Source organism: Rhinatrema bivittatum, chromosome 3, assembly GCF_901001135.1.
Source record: "Rhinatrema bivittatum chromosome 3, aRhiBiv1.1, whole genome shotgun sequence".
NCBI lineage: Eukaryota > Metazoa > Chordata > Amphibia > Gymnophiona > Rhinatrematidae > Rhinatrema > Rhinatrema bivittatum.
In genome coordinates, this window is record NC_042617.1 from 416,501,270 (window position 1) to 416,518,433 (window position 17,164).

The following is a 17,164-nucleotide window of genomic DNA, read 5'->3' on the forward strand; positions in this document are numbered from 1 at the left end:
CAAGCGAAGGGCTCTGGGGTGATCTCCCTCCAGCGGAGAGGTATCCATAGCGTCTGGGGAGGTATCAGGGTCCGGAGTACCCGGAGCCATCGGAGGATGAGGGAGAAGAGCCACCCCGGGGACCACCCTAACCGGCCCCTGGGTTTCCGCAGCCGGGCTATTAGTAAACGGCGAGGAAAGGGGCATTTTTGAAGGAGGTGGGGTGGGGAGGGGGGGTTCCTGCTCCTCATGCAAGCTAGCTAAATAAGATTTATTTATGCATGAGGAGAACAAATTCAGCTGAAAAAAGGGACCCTGAAAAAAACGGGACGGAGGGGGGGGGGTGTCAGTACTCACCTCCTGGGAGTCCACAGGGCTCAAATTGGGGGGTAAATCAAAAAAATCTGGCCCCCCAGCCCCAGGCAGCTCCAAAGTCGGAGCCGTTGAAAAATCCAAAATGGCCGCCGCTGAAAAGCTCTGCCGGCTCAAAAACGGCCTGGCCAAGCCTGGGGGAGTCGATCCCCGGGCTAAATTCATCCTCTCAGCCGAGGAGGGACCTTCCCCTCCCGGCAGGCAAGCAGGACAAAGACCCTGCAGCAAAAAACGGGAGTAAAAAAGCCCACAGGCAAGGCAAACTGCCTGCCCAGGCATGGCCCAAGCTGTGCTAAGAAAAAAAAAAGTTGAAAAAAATAGTAAAAACTCTTAAAGTGACAGCCTCAGCACCAAGGAGAGAGAAGGGAGACCCTGCTGACTCCTGCCTGTCTGACTGCCGGATTAAAGCCTGAGGACCAGAAAAGGGCCAAAAAAGGTTAAAAAAGTAAGAAAAATTCTGGTCAACTGCTGCAGAAGTCAGAGGTATTTGAATACCTGCGACTTCGGAACTTTGGTACCTTTTAAACTGATTTTTTTAAATCAGTAGTGACTGAGCGCAGCAGCGGGTCCAAAACCCTCTCGGCAGCCAGAAAAGGGGAGCGAGTCCCAGAGGGAGACGGTCCCACACCTGGAAGGTAACCCGGACTCAGACTATGTAGCGCAAAAGGGGCAAATAGCCCCGTGAGTCCGGCAAGAGCGAGGAGACGAAGTAGTCTCCTAAGAAAAAAGAAAATACTAAATATGAAAAAAAAAAATGCATCCAAATTGGGCGCATGTTTTTTCAACACATACACACACATCCCCTTTTCCTGAGCACCGAATGCAGTACACAAATGAGCTGCCAGGCTAAAAAGGCAACACTAGGGATAAATTGTGTGTCCCTAGTGCGTCCACTGCATCGGGCACCCAGGAGATGTTGCCGTGCGCTGTTTAGGAAAACAAATACTCAATTAACGAGTGTCCGTTTCCTAACCCGGGCACAGCCACGGGTTAGGAAAGCAGACATTCATAAATTGAGTGTCAGTTTTCCTAACCTGACCGCCATCAAGATTTTTTTTTTTCCATGATTTTTGTGTTTCTTCCTACTTAGTATCGGGACAATACTATGTAGGAATAACCACTGAAAAGCAGTATTTTAGGCTTTTTTGTGGGTGGCGGCTTGCAGTGCACGAAGACTTAATACCAGCTCCAGGCTGGCGTTAAGTTTTGCATTTACACATGATGAGCTCTATTAGCTATGCGCTGTTTTGGAAGCGCTAATCCCATTATTGCATGGAGAGTTATTGTAGCACGCTCAAAACTTGCGTCCAACCCCATGGCAAGCTGTGCGCACTGTATTACATCGGCCTGAGAGTAAGGCACTGCTCCTGCTCTGGGCTGCCAACATTCTGAACCATCTCCCACAGCCTGACATCATCATCAAAAGCTCAATGTCGCACTTCTTAACATTTCAAAGGAGACATTTTGAGCCTGGTCTTTATTGATGTCGTTTGGCTGTGGAGGTAGCTCAAAGAGTTGGTCACATGGTAACAGCAAATTTTCTGATGTACCACCAACTTCAGCAGTCACTCTACACCTCTGAAATATTAGGAAAACAAGTTTTAGGATACTACAATCCATTCAGCTCTCACTTAAAATTCTCATCTAAGAAATTTGATTTTGAACTATCCAGATGTTTCTCTTACTTTGCCATATCAGGCATTCTGATTCTAAATACAACATGGTGCTATTATACAGTTCCTCATCAAAACCCCATGCAGACATTATACAGATATAATCTCAACTGTGTATTTGGATATTGTTTCTACAGAAAACAGAGATATGATAGACATTCAAAAGGTATAAATCAGGCTCCAAAAAACAAGCCTTTTTCAGAAGAAAGAATGCTCTAGAACAAGGTGGTTGTAAGTATGAAGATCCAAGACTGGGAGACACTAAACTCAGCCACAACATCAGAAAATATTTCTTCACAGATGGTGGTGCATGGAATGGACTCCCAGTGGAAGTGATGAAAACAAAAACAGTAACAGAATTTAAAAAAAAGCATGGAATAAGCAAAACAGTTCTTTTGTGAATAGGAGGTTGGGGATTATCTTGGATCTGTGGCATTCCTCCAGGAGTAAGACTGTTTGGACTGGATGGGTTTAATTTTCCTTGTTGGATGTCATATTCTATGATAGTGGTAGGAACAGGATTGAAGTTGCAGTATTGCAAAATCCCCAGACTTCAATCCCTCAAAAGGTAAAGGCAGAATGTGAGATAAGAACAAAATAAATGGTAAAGAAAGCATATCCTAATGATACTACAGCACATAGGGCTGCCCACTTGGTACTAGCAAGCTACTAACTTCCCAGAAACTGACTGGGTTGGCATTGGCAGTGGCCAGGTACTGTCTAGCAGGGCCATGGTGGCTGGATACTCAGACGACAGCCTTAATTTTGGCAACTCTTTAGACTACAAAGCTTGAAGATAAAACATGGAGTGACTGGGTGTTTGATTAAATGTGGGGGTTCTTAATATCCATCTATCCAGGATGGAAGAGAACCATAGAGGATGCAAACAAAAACAGAATTAGAAGCAATATGCTACAAGCGATCAAGCTTCTATGACTGGCAGCTGGGATATATCTTTGTGATATGGTACAAATGGCAAACTGGATGGGCAAACTCATCTTTCTGCTATCTATTATGCTACCATTTACCATGACAAATGTTATGTACATTTTTTTTGTCCTGTGATGTATATCTTTTATTGTAAAAAAAAAAAAAAAAAAAAAAATTAACACACAGTATGATATTAGGGGATAAAAAAAGAAAGATCTAGGATTATAAACAATATAGGAAGTAACAAGGCCAAGAAATGGGCAAATTGATATTGTGCTGGATCTGGCTAATACTACAGCTTTGGCCTAATATAAGGATAGTGAAGTTGCTTACATGTAACTGGTGCTCTCTGAAGACAGCAGTTCAGTCACATGTTATCCCATAACCATGCTTTGTGCACATTCTTCTAAAGCTTTCTGAAAATGGAAAAAGCTTTCTACTATCCATGCATGGTAGTTCTCATGTTGCCTTGGCCCTGCAGCTCCCCTCAATTTTATATTAAATCTTTGGGAGGGAGGGAGAAGAGAACTCCAAAGGAAAGGAGAAGAGAGAGACTAAGTGAACTGCTGTCTTCAGAGAGCACCTGTTATGGGTGAGCAACTTTGCCTAATCTGAGGACAAGTAGATACATCAAATCACAAAACTGACTACTTAGCTAAGGGCTGACTTAAAAAAAAAAAAAAAGGAAAAACATGCAGCTGTCATTGGGCAGAACATTTTTTTTGCCTGAGGGGAGGGGGGGGGGGGATTCTTTATTTATTTTTAAGACGACAGGGAAGACAACTCAAAGAAGGCAGGTACTATACTGCTAGTTTGCCTTCTGATTTCCTCCTTGAGCAGAAGGTTTGTAACTTCCTGTTCTGAGCTGTTTCAAATAGGTCCTTATCATATGTACTCCACTCAATGAATACCTGTTTGCTGCATCCTGATCCAGGGACCATTTGTGAGGGTCTAGAACAGGGATGGAGGCAGTGTATACAAATCTTTTTCATGCAAATTCATTGTGGATATCCTGAAAACCTGGCCAGTTTATGACATGCGACGACTGGCGTTCGCCATTCCTGGTCTAGGTATTAACTTGGTCAGTTTGCCAGATTGTCTCTTCCTACCAAGAGAGTGGTTCTTAGGGTTGCCCAAGTGATGGACTGTTTCCAAACCTTGACAGTTTCGGCACTGGAGAAAACCATTTTCTACAAGTTTATCTGGTTGTCTGTTTGGACTAGGTCAACTTTCATGGCTGCCTGATTCCTGAAAGCCTGTTAAGCATTCATAACTACCCTTGGCAATCTCATTTCCTGGACAGACCAAAGGCCCAGAGTGTAAAGCCCTTTTTAGGAGCACTCCCCAGCTCAGGTTGGAAGCAACCATTTGTAAGACAATTTGGTGAGGAGGGATTTGGAAGGGTAAACCCCAGATCAAATTAAAAACTGGAGAGCCACCAAGAAAGGTAGTCTGAACTTCTCCAAAAAGATGCTCTCCTATAATCCTGAATGACTTGGATCCATTGGGACTTTAAAGTATATTAGGCTTCTCTCATATAGCCATGTGCCATGGTAGTTGTATCAACTGTGGAAACTATAAATGGCCCAAAAAAACAAAAAAAAAAAATCGTACAGTCTCAAATTTCAGGGATTAAGAACTAAAAAGAAGGCACACTGGAACAGGACACGAGACTGATAACCCTGAGATTTCAGGAATTTTATACTGACCTATAGAGAGTAATATCCAAGAAAATGATACAGATACTTATTTAGCACATGTACAACTACCCAGCTTACCAGAGAACAGGAAGTATTGACTGGAGAAATTTCAGAGGGGAAATACATATGGCCATTAAAAATTTAAAATCATATAAGTCACCAGGGTTAGATAGCTATTTGGTCCAATTCTATAAGAGATTATCAACTTTATTAGTTATTCCTCTCTGCATCGATGGACCTGGAGTTGGACTGGAAGTAGTGTCATCGTCCTCCAAGGAGCGCGGAATGGGTATCGGGAGCTGCGGAGGTCTCGATGGCCGACTCGGTGCCGATGGAACGGGCTGAGTCTGAAAAGCACCAATGAGGGTATCATGTGGGTCCAGTAGCGGTGCAAACATCAATGGTTCCGGGGTCGGTACCGGTATGGGGGCCGGCATCGCTGGCGGTTGTAGATTCCGGAAGGCATAGAGGACTGCCTGGCGGACAAGGATGTCCAGTTCCTCCCTGAAAGCTGGTGTGAATAGCACAGCTACAGGGGGAGGCAGGCTAGGCGTTACTGCCTCTTCCACAGGAGTTTGTGGAGGCACAGTACCCGGCACCGATGTCGGTGCAGAACGCCTCGGGGTCTCGGGTGCAGAGGAGGATGGGGGCTCCTCTGCCTGGGCCCTCTGAAGGCGGCTTGATGACCATCGATGCCACTGCAATGTCAGTGCCGGCCCCGGGAGTGGAATCGCTACTGTGCCAGTGGCAATGTTTCCCTCGGTGCTCAGTCCGGTCTTTCCCCGGCACAGAGGACAATGCTACCAATGCCCTGGATGGCGTCAGTGATGCGGTCACAGTCTCCCTGTCGTTCCCGGCGAGGCTTCTCGGTGGAAGGACCCTTACTCGCCAGTGATGACTGTGCAAGTGTCAATGGAGTTAATCTTGCTTTGAAGAGAGTCTCCATCTTATCCAGATGGGCACGTCTGCCTTTTGGAGACATTTGGGCACATTCGTGGCACCAATGGACATCGTACGACGAGCCCAGGCAAGGAACACACACAGTGTGAGAGCCCATGATGGACATTGTTCGCGGACACTCTGGGTACTTTCTACACCCGGTCGCCATGCTGATAAAAAGGGCGCGAAACGGTCTGTGGCCTGCAGGAACCGAGTGGTAAGGGGGCAGGAACCAACTGGAGACACAGGAAAGTACTCACCGAGCGTTGGAGGAAAACGGAGCACGAGGGGAGACCCCTGTTAGGGAACTTTTAAAAAGTAAAACTTCAAGTTTTTCCGTGAGGAAAAAAGGTGAGAGAAATCTCACAGAGCTCCTAACCAGCGAGGCAAACTGCAGCGCGGGAAAAAAAAAAAGAGACTGAAGGGAGATCCATGTGGCCACAGGAATTATGGCATGCTGGGCATGCTCAGTGTGCCAGTCAAAGTTCTAGAAACTTTGATAAAAGTATTCCGTGACAGGGCTCCGTCTGACGATATCACCCATATGTGAAGACTACCATCCTGCTTGTCCTGGGAGAACAACAGAACTACTCAAACTCCCTCCTCTATCTTCTTTATTGTTCACCCTACAGAGGCCATGAAGGAAAATCATACATCAGTTTCTCCTTTGTCCAAGACTGCACTAAAGTATCTTTTGCATTGCTTCTGAATTATTTGCACAGACTGAAAACCTTGTTACCTTCTTGTTCCTTTGTTATGCCATCAGGTCCATCTGATGTTTCTCCCACTGCTGTAGTATCTATTGAAAGGTCCAATAACTGAATTCCCATTCTCCTGGGTCTATTGCATTTCTTCTTAAGAAATCCTCTTGAATATTATCCTGACTCACAATGTGTGAAGCCGGAAAGCGTGTCAGATTTCTTTCCACCCATGCAAACAGCAGAGCTGTTTCCTCTGCTATACCCTGATTCCAGATACCTCCCTATTTGTTCACATATGCTACTGCCACTGCATTGTCACAAAGTACTCTAACTGCTCTTCCCCTGATCAATGACTGAAAATGGGGTAATGATAGCCTTATGGCCCTTATCTCTAAACGGTTTATGGAACAAATACTCTTTATTAACATAAGATTTGCCATACTGGATCAGAGCAAAAGTCCATCAAGCCCAGTAACCTGTTTCTAATAGTAGCCAAGCCAGGTCATTAGTACCTGGCAGGATCCCAAAGGGTAGGTAAGATTCCAAGCTGCTTATCACAACAACAAGCAGTGAATTTCTGCAACGCTATCTTAATGGTTAATGGACCTATCCTCTAGAAACCTGGCCAAACAATTTTAAATGCAGCTACACTAATAACTTTCACCACATCTTCTGGCAATGAATTCCAAAGCTTAATTTATGAGTTGAGTAAAAAAATATTTTCTCTTAGTTTTAAATGTATTATTTAGTAACTTCATTGTGTGTCCCCCTGGTCTTTGTACTTTTTGAAAGAGGAAACCACCGATTAACATTTACTCATTCCATTCCACACATTTTATAGACCTCTATCATATCTCCCCTCAGCCAGCTTTAGCCTTTCTTCATAGGGGAATTGTTCCATCCCCTTTATCATACCTTTTCTAATTCTGCTATATCTTTTTTGAGATGTGGTGACCAGAACTGCATATAATACTCAACATGAGGTCACACCATGAAAAGGGATTATGGTATTTGTTTTATTCTCCATTCCTTTCCTAATAATCCCTAGCATTCTATTTGCTTTCTTGGCTGCTGCTGCTGCTGCACACTGAACAGAAGCTTTCAACATATTTTCAATGACACCTAGATTATTTTCCTGAGTGGTGACTCAAAGTGGAACCTTGCATTATGTAGCTATAATTTGGGTTACTCTTCCTAAGTGCATCACTTTACATTTGTCCATATTAAATTTAGTTTTCCATTTGCATGTCCAATCTCCCAGTTTGCAATGTCCTCTTGCAATTTCTCACAATTCACTTGCAATTTAGCAACTGAATAATTTTGTCATCGGCAAATTTTATCACCTCATTTGTTGCTCTCATTTCTAGGTCATTTATAAATATATTAAAAAGCAGTGGTCCCAGAAGATAACCCTGGGGCACTCCACTATTCACCTTTTTCAATTGGGAAAATTAACCATTTATTTATTTATTGAGTTTTATATACTGTCATTCGGTTTCGCCATCATAATGGTTTCCAAGTTTCGATGGAGTACAATATATTAATGACTTAAGATAGACATTATGATAACAATTACAGTTAAAGAATAGTAATGTTAAATATGCAAGTTCACATGGTTGCGAGAGGTTATAAAGATAAGGTTAAGTATAGGGGTTATCATTTAGCCCTACTCTTTTTTTCTATCTTTTAACCAGTTGGCAATCCACAATAGGACACTGTCCCCTATCCCATGACTTTTTAATTTCCTAAGATGACTCTCATGAGAGACTTATCAAATGCTTTCTGGAAATCTAGATACACTATATCAACTGGCTCATCTTTATCCACATGTTTATTTACACCCTCAAAAAATGTAGAAAATTTGCTAGACAAGACTTCCCTTGGCTAAACCCATGCTGGCTTTGTCCCATTAAACTATGTTTATCTATATTTTTAGCAATTTTGTACTTCATGATAGTTTCTACCATTTTGCCTAGAACAGAAGTCAGACTCACTAGTCTGTAGTTTCCTGAATCACCCCTTGATCCCTTTTTAAAAATTGGTGTTACATCGGCAACCCTCCATCCTTCAGGTACCATAGATGTTACAGATAGTTTACAAATTTCCAACAGCAGTTCCTGCAGCACTGTGGGATATATACCATGTGATTTGCTACTCTTTAGTTTGTCAGTTTGCCCTAGTACATCTTGCAAGTTCCCTGAGATTTGTTTCAGCTCTTCTGAATCATCCATCACCTTTAGATATAATTTCTGGCATGGGTAAATCTCTTACAACTTCCTCAGTGAATACTGAAGCAAAGAATTAATTTAATCTTTCTGCTATGGATTTGTTATCCCTAAGTGCCGCTTCTACTCCTTGATCATTTAATGGTCAGACTCTCTCATAAGCTTTTTACCTTGAATGTACATGAAAGTTTGTATTATGAATGTTTGCTTACTCAGCAAGCTTATTTTCAAATTATCTTTTTGCCTTCCTTACCAATGCTTTTCATCTCACTTGTCAGTGCTTATATTGTTTCCTGTTTTCATTTGCATCCCTTTTCCATTTCTTGAAAGATGTTCTTTTAGATATTATAGCCTCTCACACCTCACCTTTTAATAATGCAAGTAGTCATTTAGCCTTCCTTCCACCTTTTCTAATGCGTGGAATACATCTACACTGGGCTTTCAAGATGGTATTTTTAAACATCCATGCCTGAGTTTAACTCTTAACCTTTGCAGTTGCTCCATTTTTCCCTAACCACTTTCCTCATTTTAGCATAATCACCTTTTTAAAAGTTAAAAGTTAAGTGCTGTCACAGTAGATTTCTTTAGTGGAACCTTCTCTAGATGATATACCGCAAAGGTCAACCTTGTTAGTTACCTTTTGTAGAGAGAGAGATAAGAATCAGGTTTTACAAAAATATTTTGAAAATAAAGATTACAATTTTTATGGACAACGGATTCAAATTTTTCCTGATGTAGCCAGAGCAACACAAGTTAGGCGTAAACAATTTCTGACTTTAAAGTCTAGAGTGTTAGCCCTTGGGGCAACATTCTATTTAAAATTTCCTTGCAAATGCTCTGTGATTTATCAGAAGAATAAATTTATCTTTCAAGATCCATCCCACTTACAGTCCTTTTTGGTGGATAAAGAATCAGGTTGAGAAATGAAACTGCAATAAATTGATATAATCTCCTCTTTTTTTCTGTAAGTTATGATTACAGATTTATTATGATTTTTATTGTTCCCTGTGAGAAACCTCCCATAATGTGGACTAAATATTACTGTTTTGATTGTATATGATAATAGTAATTGCTTGATTTGATGTTATGTTCTCAAAACAGTATTTTCTTGTGTTTTTTACAATGTTAAATTGTTTAAAAACCTAATAAAATATAAATTGAAAAAAAAAAAAAAAAAAGGTTAGCGCCTTTTCCAAGAACCCTGCATGTACTGATCTTGGCAATGAGCACCCCAACCTTTTAGACTGGCATATGTTAATATCCAATTTTGGTACTCCAGTGATATTCCCCTTTGCAGATTCAGTCTGTTTGTCCAAAACTTTAAACTTTCCCTTACTGAACCGGACAGGGTAATCAAATCTCATATCCTTGAGATTGGGGCTTCCATCTTAACACTACAATAGTCTCATGTGAGCTCTTGCCCATGGAACCAAGTCTATAGTAGAAGTCTGAACTGATAAACTGAAGATAATCCCATGCTCTTGGAGCTCGCTGCTTTGACAATTTCTCTACCTGTGTCTGAATGTTGAGAATCCATTTTGAAGTCAAGGAAATTCAGTCTGAGTATTGAATAGTGCCCCAAGTGCTCTATTATCTGAGATGCTACAAGCTGCTTTTCCCAAAATTGATTATCCAACCTAATTTTAGTAGGATAAGGAACTTAAGCATGGGGTGGAAGGGAAAGGCAGAGGCCAGAGCCCGGAGCCCTCCCAAAACCAGGTTCATATCCTTAGGAAGTGAGGCCATGAGATTATCCACGGAGGGACTTTCCAGACCCAGTTCCTCCAAAACAAAAGGGAGGAGGGGCTCTAGCTCCTCCTTACGAAAAAGACGAAGGGCTCTGGGGTCATTCCCCTCTAGGGGGGGGGGGGGCATCGGCCGAATCCGAGGAAGCAGCGAGGTCTGAGGACCCAGGAGACACCGGGGAAGGGGAGCACCCCCGGGACCACCCGCACCCGAACTGGTCCCTGAGGCTCCGCAGTCGGTCCAGAGGTGAACAGCGCTGAGCGAGGGATTTTAGACGGGGGGGGGGGGGGGGGGGGGCTTTCATCCATCTCATGCAGGCTAGCTAAACGGGACCCTGGATTTACCGGGGGGGGGGGGGGGCGAGGGAAGGTCAGGACCCCCCTCCTGGGAACCCGCAGTGGCCAAATCGGGGGTTAAATCGAAAAACTCCGGCCCCCCAGCCCCAGGTAGCACTGAAATCGGCCCCGACGAAAAGTCCAAGATGACAGCCGTTCCCGGGCTCTGCCGACCCGGGAAAGGCCTAGCCATGCTGGGAGGAGTGAAGCCCCGGGCTAAAATTTGCTTGTCCTGCCAAGGAGGGACCTTCCCCACCCGGCAGACAAGCAGTGCAGAGGCCCTGTCGCGAAAAACGCGAGGAGGACAGCCCACAAGAAACACAGGCTGTCAGCCGGGACATAGAAACCTCGGCTGAAGAAAAAAAAGCTGAAAAAACAAAGCTTGATTGACAGCCTGCACAGCAGGAGAGAGCAGGCGGGAACCTGCTGCCTTCTGCTTCTCTGACTGCTGGATCTAATCCTATACTGACCAGAAAAAGTTAAAAATCTGGTCAACTGCTGCAAATAAGTTAGAGGTAGGCGAGTACCTGCAACTTATTGAAAGTTAAAACTTTGAAACTTTTTTTTTTTTTTTTTTTACTGAGCGCAGCAGTGGGTTCAAAACCCTCTCGGCAGCCAGAGGGGGAACGAGGCCCAGAGAGCGTCAGTCCCCACACCTGGAAGCATACACGGACTCAGGATTAAGCAGCGAACCCCCTCCTGCAAAAGGGGACAAGCCCCCCTGAGCCGGGCAAGAGCTGGGAGACTGACGTCTCCCACACAAAAAGGCACTAAAGAAGGCAAAAATTCCTTCAGAGATTCACTTTCTATAATTTTTAAAAACAAGAACCAAAAGAAGTACTTGCTTGAACCTAAAGAGAATAAAGAGGCTGACTAGCCTACAGCAGAGAACCGAAGGGGAGATGCTGCACCTGCTGGGAGACAGACGAATACTGAAGGGTGAAAGGATAGGCTCTGTCCTGATATAGGGCATCCTGCAAGTTTTAGTCTGTCTCCACCTGCTGGAAAGGAGGCTCAACCCACTGTCTGGACTGATCCAGGTACGTACAGGAACATTTCTTTAAAAGGAGCATTAGAAGCTCATTCTACCAACAGTGCTTCACTCAATCATAAAAATGAAATTAAATCTAAAAACCTTAAAAATAAATGCATTTTACAGTTGGCTATAAATGACAAGGCTGCAAGATACCAGCTCAGGTATTGCTCAGTTCATTAATAGCATACAAAGGGGTATTCATGAGCAGTTAAAAATATTTTTTTATTATTATTTATTATTTTTTTCTTATACCGAATTTCATGACAAGAATCACATCAACCCGGTTTACAATTAACAATGTGTGTAAAGCTGTTTACATGGTAGGAGCACTGGATGGCCGGCGCCATCTTTAAAAATGGCGCGGGCCATCCAGTGCTCCTACCATGTGACAGGGGCCGGCCAATGGCACGGATACCCTGTCACATGGTAAGGGCAAAGGGCCATCGGCGCCATTTTGATTAGTGGCAGCCGACGGCCCGAGAGCGGGAGATTGCTCCCGCGACCCCCACTGGACCACCAGGTACCTGTAAAAAGTTTTTTTTTGGGGGGGGGGGGGGGGGGTCGGGAGGTTGGGGGAAGCTAAGGGATTAGTTTTAAAGGGTCAGGGTGGGTTTAGGGGTTATTTGTGTGTGCTGTTTTTCCCGCCCTCCCCCAAAACGATAAGAGAAGCCCCACGAATAATATCGTGGGGTTTTCCTATCGTTTTGGGGGAGCCCCCAATTTCTGACGATTTTGAAAATATTGTACGAAGCCCAATTCACATCCCTAATACATTTTTCACTCACTGAATTTACTATAGTTCTACCTGTAATATTCCACTTGGTGCCAGGCTCTATAGAACCCATCAAGTGACTGCTCTCCTTGACGTATGTAAATTGTCTTGCTGATGTATACACCTGCAAATCAAGAACATAGGATAAAGTCTTCAAAATCTAAGTATTTCATTTAAATCAAATTAAATTAAAAAATGTACATATAACCATCAACACTTTTATACAAAAAAAAAAGATTTGACTTTTACAAATAATCTACATGTGTCAAATATTTAAGTCATCATGAAAGGATTCTCATTTCCTATCCTGCCTGAAGCTTTTTCAGCACAGCTGGATTTTATTTCCCATTCTTTGAATGAAAGAAGCTGAGTTAGCTGGTTATGTCTGCTCCCTCCAAATTACAGACTCTAAAGGGGAATAGCTGTCATGGAACACTCTACATTCATAAGGGAAGAGCTAGAGAAGAGAGAACAGGAGAGAGAAAGTATATGTATTCAGGAAGCTTCAGTCAGAAAAGGCTACAGGGACTCCTCTGTGGTAAGTAACCCACATTTCCTGTTCCATATCCAGAGCACAATGGACTTTGAAGATGGCAGTGAAAAGTGGATGCATTGACATTACAGTTATTCAAAAATACAGACAAGAGCAAAAGATCAAATAAGAGCATTATAGCTATTATACAAGAGATCCATGGTCAACTCTCTGGACTAGGTACTGCTTTCACAGTTCCAGGAATCTCATTTGCCATACTATACTGACTCCTACTATATAGATGCATGCATACTGGGTACTAAAGGAAGCCATGGCCTATGGCCCTTGCCCAAAGAACTGTAGGCAAAGACAGAAGACTTCATGCACACTAATATCCAATTAAGGTCAAAACTACTGAATGTAAACTCATCTGAATTTCTTCGAAAATGAGAGAGGTTGCTATCCAAGCAACATAAATATTGATGGGTTTAAGATGCAGTCATGAATATAAAAGTTATGGCAAATATCTGTTTGCCTGCCAAGTCACTTGTTCTTGGCACTATAGAATTTGACCTTTTTCACATAAGCAGTTATAAAATCCTTTCAGGTACACCGAATATGAAGCACATTGGAAAAAAAGCTAGCCTAGAGCAATTGATAAAAGCACAGTTCATTGAATTCTTTGCTTACATAATGTCTAATTCCAATTTTAGTACAGTGTCAGGAGCAGCGCTACTATAGTTAGGCTGTTTCACCTTGAGCCCAAGGAGAAAAGCAAATGTTGCCTACCTGTAACAGGTGTTCTCACAGGACAGCAGGATGTTAGTCCTCACATATGGGTTACATCATCAGGATGGAGCCCAATCACGGAAAACTTCTGTCAAAGTTTCCAGAACTTTGACTGGCCCCTACTGGGCATACCCAGCATGGCACTAACCCTGCAGCCAGCAGGGGTCCCCCCCTTCAGTCTTATTTAAAAGCCACAGGCAGTGCCAAAAAAAAAAAAAAAGTACGTTACGAACCCAACACCGTGGGGCGGCGGGCAGGTTTCATGAGGACTAACATCCTGCTGTCCTGTGAGCACACCTGTTACAGGTAAGCAACATTTGCTTTCTCACTGGACAAGCAGGATGGTAGTCCTCACATATGGGTGAGTACAGAGCTGAGGATGTCCGGACATGCACCAAATGTACCCAAAGACGTGCAGATACAACAACTGGGGCGGATTTGGTAGAGGGCATCCTGAACCCTACCGGGCAGGTGGAAGGGTGTTGGTACGTCACGTTGTAAAGAGGTTACGAAGGACAGACTGGCCGAAGATGGAATCTTGTCTTCCGGCTTTGTCCAAGCAATAGTGGGCTGCAAAGGTGTGGAGAGAACTCCAGGTGGCAGCCCTGCAAATCTAAGGAAGCGGCACTGATCGTAGGTGTGCTACTGAAGTCGCCATGGCCCTTACAGAGTGTGCTTTAACACGGTCTTGAAATGGAATGCCCGCTTGCTGATAGCAGAAGGATATGCAGTCTGCCAACCAGGAAGAGAGAGTCTGCTTACCCACAGGCTGCCCCAATTTGTTAGGGTGGACAAACAATTAAGTGTTTTCCCTGTGGGCAGCTGTACGGTCTAGGTAGAATGCTAGAGCCCGTTTACAGTCAAGGGTATGCAGAGCCTGTTCTCCTGGAATGGCATGGGGCCTGGGAAAAAAGGTAGGTAGTATGATGGATTGATTGAGATGAAAATCTGAAAATACCTTAGGTAAGAATTTAGGGTGGGTGTGGAGTACCACCCAGACCTGCAGAAGTTTACTGTAAGGCAGATAGGTAACTAGGGCCTGCAATTCACTAACTTTGCGAGCTGAAGTGATAGCCAAAAGGAAAATCACTTTCCATGTGAGATATCGAAGTTCACAAGAGTGAAGAGGCTCAAATGGTGGTTTCATGAGCCGACCCAGAACTAGATTAAGGTCCCAAGAAGGGGCCGGAGGACGTAATGGAGGCTTGATGTGGAGCAAGGCCTTCAAAAAACGTGTTACCAGGGATTGTACTGATATGGGGACATCCCCGAAACCTTTATGGAAGGCGGCTACCGCACTGACATGCATTCTGATGGAAGAAGTCTTAAGACCTGACTCTGATAGATGCCAGAGATAGTCCAGAAACTTCAGGATTGGACAGGAAAAGGGGTCAAGGGACTGAGAAGAGCACCATGACGTGAACCTTTTCCATTTGTATGAGTAAGCTTTTCTCGTGGAAGGCTTCCGTGAAGCAATCAAGACACGGGAAACTGGTTCAAAGAGGTTAAGTGGCTGAAGGATTAACCTCTCAATATCCATGCCGTCAGGGACAAGGCTTGACGATTGGGATGGCGTAGGCACCTATCATTTTGAGCGATCAGAAGTGGGTCCTTTCCCAAGGGAATGTGCCTGCGGATGAAGAGATCCTGAAGTACTGGAAACTACACTTGGTGTGGCCAGTGAGGTGCTATCAGGATCATGGTTCCCTTGTTCTGACATAATTTCACGAGAGTCTTCGAGAGAAGAGGAAGTGGAGAGAATGCGTAGAGCAGACCGGTTGCCCATGAGAGGGAGAATGCGTCTCTGGGTTGAGAGTGTTTGCTGCGAATGAGAGAGCAGTAGTTCTCTACTTTGCTGTTTTGAGGAGACGCAAAGAGGTCTATCCGAGGATATCCCCACTGTTAGAAGATGGAGTTTGCTAACGTGGGGTTGAGAGACCACTCGTGCGGTTGAAAGATGCGACTCAGCTTGTCTGCCAACACATTGTCCACTCCCGGCAAGTAGGTGGCCCTGAGGTACATCGAATGGGAGAGAGCTTCCGCCCAAATCTGTGCAGCTTCCTGACACAGAAGGAAGGAGCCCGTGCCTCCCTGTTTGTTGATGTACCACATGGCCACTTGGTTGTCCGTCTGAATCAGGATGACTTTAGTTTAGTTTAGTTTATTAGCATTTCTATACCATTACATCAGACATGCCTTCACAACGGTTTACAAATAAAATTCGAAAATACAATATTTATAAAATAGGAACAGCTAAAAAACTACATAAAGAGAAAGGATAAATAAATTAGCTGTTACAGTAAAACGTCAAATAAAACTATTAAGATCATAATAATCACAGATAAAACTTATATACTAAAAATAATAAGACTAAAAAATAAAGTAAATTCCTAATAGTTAAGCACTTGATATTAATCGATGTTCTGTAGCTACTATCTAAATTTCATGCTCTGTAAAGAGGTCTCATACTCAGCAAAAGCACATTTGAATAACCAGGTCTTCAAATCAGATTTAAATTGCTTTCTTTCTACTAAGAGTCTCAGGAATATTGGTAAAGAGTTCCAAACTTTTGAACCTGCAATAGAAATGGCACGTTCTCTTACGTTGCTGAGTCTGGCTGATTTGATTGTAGGGATTGATATTAGCTCCTTATTTGCAGATCGCAAGTCCCTCTGTGGTAAATGAAGATGCAAAGAGGTATTAAGCCATTCAGTTTGATCGCCATATATGACATTATGGACTATACATGCAATTTTGAATTGAATGCGATAATAAACCGGAAGCCAATGCAATTTAATCAATGTAGGACTTGATTTGAGAGGTGGTCCTGAAAAGCCCTGAGAGCATATCTGATTGCTCGAAGTTCCAGGAAATTTATTTGGTGTTTGCTTTCCTCTGGAGACCCCGATCCTTGTGTTTGCAGGTGGGCCACATGGGCTCCCCCCGAGGTTGTAAGCGTCGGAGGTGAGCATGACTTGAGGGCCTGGAGTCAGGAAGGGCAAACCCTGGAGGAGATTGTTCTGAATGTTCCACCACGCGAGGGACAGATGGAGCGAGTCAGTGACATGGACAAAGGTAGAGAGGGGCTGAGTGCTTTGAGTCCATTGAGACCTTAGAGTCCACTGCATGACTCATGGCCAAGCGGGCCATTGGTGTGACATGGACTGAGGACGCCATGTGTCCGAGAAGGATGAGAAATTGGCATGCGGTCACTGAGTGCTGAGACTGCAGCTGGTGAGCAAGAGACACGAGAGTTAGTTTCGTTGTCAAGGCAGGAAAGTCTTTGCCTGCAAAGTGTCCAAGTCTGCCCCAATGAACGACAAGGTCTGAGATGGGACTAAATAGGATTTGTCATAGTTGACGGGAAATCCTAATGTAATTAATGTGTGTAAGGTTAGACTGAGGGACGACAGAGCAGCTTGCTGAGTGGGAGCCCTGACTAACCAGTCGTCCAGATAGGGGTAGACGTGAACACCTTGAGTCCTGAGGAAGTCT

The 17,164-nt window shown here is 43.7% G+C and overlaps 1 protein-coding gene across 3 annotated transcripts in view; it reads right to left on the reverse strand.

Annotated features, from left to right (window-relative positions):
• Nucleotides 1–17,164, reverse strand: part of FBXO9 (F-box protein 9) — a 244,069-nt gene that overhangs the window by 63,896 nt on the left and 163,009 nt on the right. For all 3 annotated transcript variants that reach the window (XM_029595721.1, XM_029595720.1, XM_029595719.1), the window contains one exon: nucleotides 12,442–12,532. In XM_029595721.1, coding sequence (XP_029451581.1) covers nucleotides 12,442–12,532 — 91 coding nt within the window. The remainder of the gene's footprint in view (nucleotides 1–12,441; nucleotides 12,533–17,164) is intronic.